The following is a 5,392-nucleotide window of genomic DNA, read 5'->3' on the forward strand; positions in this document are numbered from 1 at the left end:
TGAAATTTTGTGTTGCTCCTGCTGCAACACATGTGCATGATGCCAGTTATTAAAAAAAAAACATAACAATGATATCAGATTCTTGTTAGAAAGCCTTACATGAAAATTATGGTTTTCTACTTTTAAATTTTGGTACGTGGAATATCAGTGTTTTTGTTTTCTCTTATAGCATGTCAGCTTATATATGGCTTCTTGCTTCCGTGCCTTGAAACAGTTTTTTTAATTATATATATATATATATATATTTGGATCTACGCGCCACGCATCCACACCACCACCCACCTGTTCAGCTGCCATGCCACAGTTGCACAGAGCCACTCGATCTTTCAAAATAACAGCTATGTTCATGGATGCTCATCACTCCTTGCCATGCGGGCCCGCAGCTCCTGTATCCGGTAGTGTCTGCAATACATTTCTGCAACCGGTGGCCATTACTTCTTTGGCTCACATCTTTTTTCTCCCTCTTCTCCTTCGACGTTGGAGCGCTCTGACCTCTTAATTAACGGCAACGCCCATACGGGCATATCGGCTCAGGTTTTCACGATTTGCCTATACGGGCAGGAAGTGCGTCCTTGCCTTCTCAATCATCCCAAACCTGCAATATAATATGGTCGTCAGTCAATGTGCAATGGAGAAACGCATCCATTTTCGACAGTTCTAACATGATCACAGACTACCCCTACACTACAGGCATAAAAAACGGAAATCCCCCTCCAGCAACTGACCACAGAGAACTGCATCGATATGACCTAGTCTGTAGAATGGAAAAATTGGTCAGATAACAATTCGAAGCCAGACAAGTACAGCCTGAGCATGTACCATGATGTATGGGTAGCAACATTTTGAGCCTATATTGATTAGTTCTGATGAAAAATTTAAATGACAAATAGATATATAAAGTTCCTCCTATGGATATGAATGCCAACGTTTGCTAGTTTGCTTTGATAGTTGATACTAGTAATCACTATTTAGCCTTCAACTCGTGATTGCCACCTCTGCCAAGATGTGAATTACTATCGGCTATTTCTATTACTGGTTGCCTGATGTCCAAAATTAAAAGAGAAAAAAAAACTGATTATTTTGTGAAGCCCTATGCCTTAGCACCTCTTCCACATAAACTGTAAAGTGTATTGTCTCATGAAATGGTCTATATATGCTTTTCTCTGTAAAGTTTTGTTTGTTTGTGAAGAACTCAACTAAAAAAGAAGCCATACAAAGTTTAGTGCCCCTTGTCTTTCTTTATAATTTCTGGAAGGGTGTCCCAACTTTACCTTCCTTCTTGGAAAGCTCATATGCTACAATATCAAAAACAGTTATTCCTCAGTGAGCAAAATGCCCAAAGTACTAGGTTTCATCCCACGAGGCCACAAGATAACAATTTAAAGTTAGAGATAATGTAATGGACTATACACGATTAAATGTTCATGAGATCAGATCTATATAACTTTACCCTCTTGGTTTAACTACATCATACAGTACTTCAAAACTCAAACTCATATTCATCACTGTCACACAAATAGAAGTACCTGTTGTTAAACACTGAACTCCGCTGATGAATGGAGGTCACTGCCATGGCGTACTGGAATATGACGTTGACGCCGGCACGCCACCCAAATGCAGGATGCCCAAGTTCTTCAGTGCAGAATCAAGGGAGAACAGCCACTGAGCGGCAGGGGCAGCAACGCTTAATAAGGCCTGGTGGTGGCGGGGCCGCATGCGGCGGCACACGCCCTTTTGACTACAGGAAAGCAGGTCGCATAGGGACAACGTCAGAGGGTTCTGCCAAGTTTGAGAGGGCACAACCTCAATTACCAAGATACCCTCTATGATAAGAATTATATTTTGTAAACAATCTTCCTCAATTATTTATCTAGAAAATAGAAAAAATAAAAGTACCTCGAGGTACCAATGGTACTTTCCCAACCATCGTAAAAGAGCTATGTTTTTTTTTGTGAGGCAGAGGCGATGTCGATAGAAATATCTGTTATCCTTGATACCAGCTTCTGATACAGGTAATTTGGATAGCTTGAAACCGATGATCTAGTTTATATATGAATACAAGTTGCATATAAAGGGTTGCTTCAAACTGACCGTCTAGCTTATATAACTAATAGGACCGACGATGATTATTTAAATCCAATCAAATAGATTTTTCTCAACCATAGTAACATAAGTTCCACAATATAGTACTAAAAAGTGTTGGAAATCCAACAAAACAGATATTTCTCAACCATAAGTTCCACCATGTAGTACTAAAAAGTGTTGAAAATCTGACAAAACAGATATTTCTCAACCATAAGTTCCACAATAAAGTACTCGTAAGTGTTTACAATGAAACACATTATTACAACCAGTTTAGACATCACAAACATACAAACATAGTTCGTCCATACCAACCATCAAGTGTTTGGTGCTATTGTTGAGCTTATTCTCACAGAAAGCATGGCAATGCACCAAATACTGTTACTCGAGAAAGTTGATATTAAGAATCTAAAGAAAATCAGGAGCCATCTCATCATCGTCCGTTGAAGGAGTCGGGCCAAGCGAACGTTTTGGTCTAGCGTGGTTGGCAGACACGCGCTCTTCTTCCAGCAGATTTACTTGTTCCTGTATACCCAATATGTTATGTAAACCCTAACTCGAATAAACTTTCTACAGGTAATTTGAAAACATATTTGATCTGTTTATATGAAGGGCATACCAGCATCTGGAGCATCCATGCCACCTATCTTCTGCATACATCAAATTAAAAAATCAATATATTTCTTTATGGACAAAATGTAGAACACCAAATTAAAAAGGTACTCTAATAAAAAAGTTGCATAGAAAACCTAGAAGACCAGGAAATGTTAACCTTCAAAGTATTCATGGCAATGATTTTCAGAAAAGGTGGCATGTTATATATTTTTGAGGTATGATTTTCTCAGGCAGTGTTGTTACCTTCTTTTGTAGTTTTCTTCCTTTAAATATGCCTTTTTCCACCCCTTTCGATTCCACAAACAGTTTAACTTCACGTTTGGAACGGAACTGGTGGCGGTAGTCCTTGTGAATGTAAGTCTAAACAAAATATAATGTAAGGATGAGTATCATATTTCACACAATGAGTCATGTCTAGAAAATATACACTTCTCCATATCTGATTAGAAGAATATTGTTACATTTCACGCACTATGTAGGAAGCATTCAGTCTGCAAAAAAATTCTATTAACAAGGTCATCATAACAAACGACATGCTTGTAATATGTTGTGAAACTACATTGATGCAAAACAAACAGGGGCCCATCATAGACATCCATGAATAAATTTGGAAGGTCAATTGGTATGATCTATCCACATAAGGTTCTTATTAGAATTTCATAAACCGTTCCACCATGCCGACTAGGATGCTAGATCGGCTGATCAAGCACTCCGGGTGGTACCCTTGTGGCCTGGGTTTGATCCCCCACGGGGTCGAATTACAGTGCCGGAGGTGAGGTTCGGGGGTTTTCTCGGACTGGGTGAGAAGTCCTCTACTTTAATGCGAATGCTCGGGGGGTGCATGCCATGCCCCCGCCGTCTAGTTTTTTTTTAACCATTCTACCATTAATAAGTAAACACCAGATATTGGATTATGAGCACAAAGAGTATAATTGGCTCATCATGTAAGGAAACATACATCTAGCAGAGTACAATGGCCACCACATTCACAAGATATGCTAGTCCATATGATGAAAGAACATTCTTTTTTTACACTTGGTACATGTACACGATGTCTCCAGATTTGTCTTTGAACTGCAATTTTGTTGTATACATGTGAACAGATTTGTGAAAAGGACTCATACAAAATTTAAACAACATCAACATAAAATTAAAATCCAAACATTTTTCAACACCTAACAGATCTTGTCATGAAAGATAAAATCAAATGCACAGCTATAATTTAGTGTAAGTTTTCCCCATTAATGCTGTGGTATTTCAGGGAACATGCCATTATAAATCAATTGCAAATACAGAAATTCAATACAGATTTGTAGGCTTGTTATCAGAACTCGAGACACAGTAATGACTTGAGGGTAACAATATTTCTTGCTCCGAACCATCCCTGTACATTTGGCAAAGGTCACTCGACCAAATTATTTATGAGATGTGGCTAATGGCCTCTCCCTTCCTATTACTTTCTCCCTCTCACCAACAATAGATAACAAAAAGTCTGTTCAGCCAGAGGCAGAAGAATTGGTAGTACCCCATCATGGCTCTGCAGCTATAGAATAATGATTCATGGTCTAGCCAGCACAAGCTTATGCATAGCCAGCACTAGGCAAAGGCAGCACAATCCAAGGTCTAGACAACAACATATCGGTGACCAAGATCTTCTCTTATCTTAGTGTTTATGGAGTGTAGAGGAGGAAGCGGTTCCTATTAGATGTTATGCCCCCTAGTGTGTCTATTTTAGCAGAAAGCAAGTCATACAAACAATTAATAGCACTACTTGAGAAATTTCATGAATAAATAGAATACTATCATAAATCATGAATACTACAACAAGGTGCACTACAAATAAATGAAAGTATTGAATAACTTTTTGTTGACATGAGTGTGAGTATATCACTTTTTTTTGCTTCCTTTTCTTGTTCTTCTAATGTGCTTCGGCTAAGGACTCATCTAAATAACTCCTCATGTAACTTCTATCAGCAATCAAAAAAGTATGTTTCATTAGACAATAGCGCTGGTTGAAAGAAATACTCACCCTATCAGTATGCCCAGTACTTCTTTTGCGAGCGAAGGCTCTCCAGTCCTGCGCGTTGTAACCAGAAAGATTCTTCCATTGGGGAACCTCAACCTCTTTGTTCCGCTGTTCCATAGCAACCTCTTCTTGTGCATCTAGTACAGGAGGAGGTATTTCGTCAACCGGGACATCAGATGAACTCATGTCAGAGATGGTTGCATCTGAATCAACTTGGGGAACCTCAACCTCTTTGTTCTGTTGTTCCATTGCAACCTCTTCTTCTTGTGCATCTAGTACAGGAGGAGGTATTTCATCAACAGGGATATCAGATGAACTCATGTCAGAGATGGTCACATCTGAATCAACTTCTGCTGAATTTGAAGCCATGGAGTCACTAGCACTACTACAGAGAACTTATCCCGTGCGGGCAAAACAGATTTCCCGAGGCGTGCAACAGGTCCGCCTGCATGGAAAGGTCTACATTAATCAAAATAACGTAGGCAACCGCAAATGACCACCTGGGTTAATCAAAATAACAGAGGTGGGCAGAAATGCACGCCTGCATAAATAATTTCACAAATTAAAAAAAAAAGCCCACCTAGTCTAGTGGCCCACTAAGCCCGGTGCCTGGATCCGCCCCAGCGTGCACCGCCGGGAGCCGCCACCCAACCTTGCGCCGCCGGTGGC

At 39.8% G+C, this 5,392-nt stretch overlaps 1 protein-coding gene across 1 annotated transcript; it reads right to left on the reverse strand.

The window, feature by feature from the left end:
• Positions 1–2,557: 2,557 nt before the first annotated feature.
• LOC136500345 (uncharacterized) lies at positions 2,558–5,092 on the reverse strand. The gene is made up of 4 exons (XM_066495682.1): positions 4,727–5,092; positions 2,941–3,057; positions 2,702–2,732; positions 2,558–2,607 (listed from the first exon to the last, which is right to left on the reverse strand). Exons 1-4 carry the CDS (start codon positions 5,090–5,092, stop codon positions 2,558–2,560), a joined length of 564 nt encoding a protein of 187 aa, XP_066351779.1.
• Between the last annotated feature and the right edge of the window lie 300 nt (positions 5,093–5,392).

This window comes from Miscanthus floridulus, chromosome 13 (assembly GCF_019320115.1).
Source record: "Miscanthus floridulus cultivar M001 chromosome 13, ASM1932011v1, whole genome shotgun sequence".
Lineage (NCBI taxonomy): Eukaryota > Viridiplantae > Streptophyta > Magnoliopsida > Poales > Poaceae > Miscanthus > Miscanthus floridulus.

Bases quoted from the DNA above. Each gene is read 5' to 3' on its own strand.
- LOC136500345 (XM_066495682.1), bottom strand. From the start codon at position 5,092: ATGGCTTCAAATTCAGCAGAAGTTGATTCAGATGTGACCATCTCTGAC. The intron at 3,058-4,726 runs GTGAGTATTTCT...TATTTTGTTTAG, and splicing joins GTACTGGGCATACTGATAGG to ACTTACATTCACAAGGACTA. The intron at 2,733-2,940 runs GTAACAACACTG...TGATGTATGCAG, and splicing joins GAAGAAAACTACAAAAGAAG to AAGATAGGTGGCATGGATGC.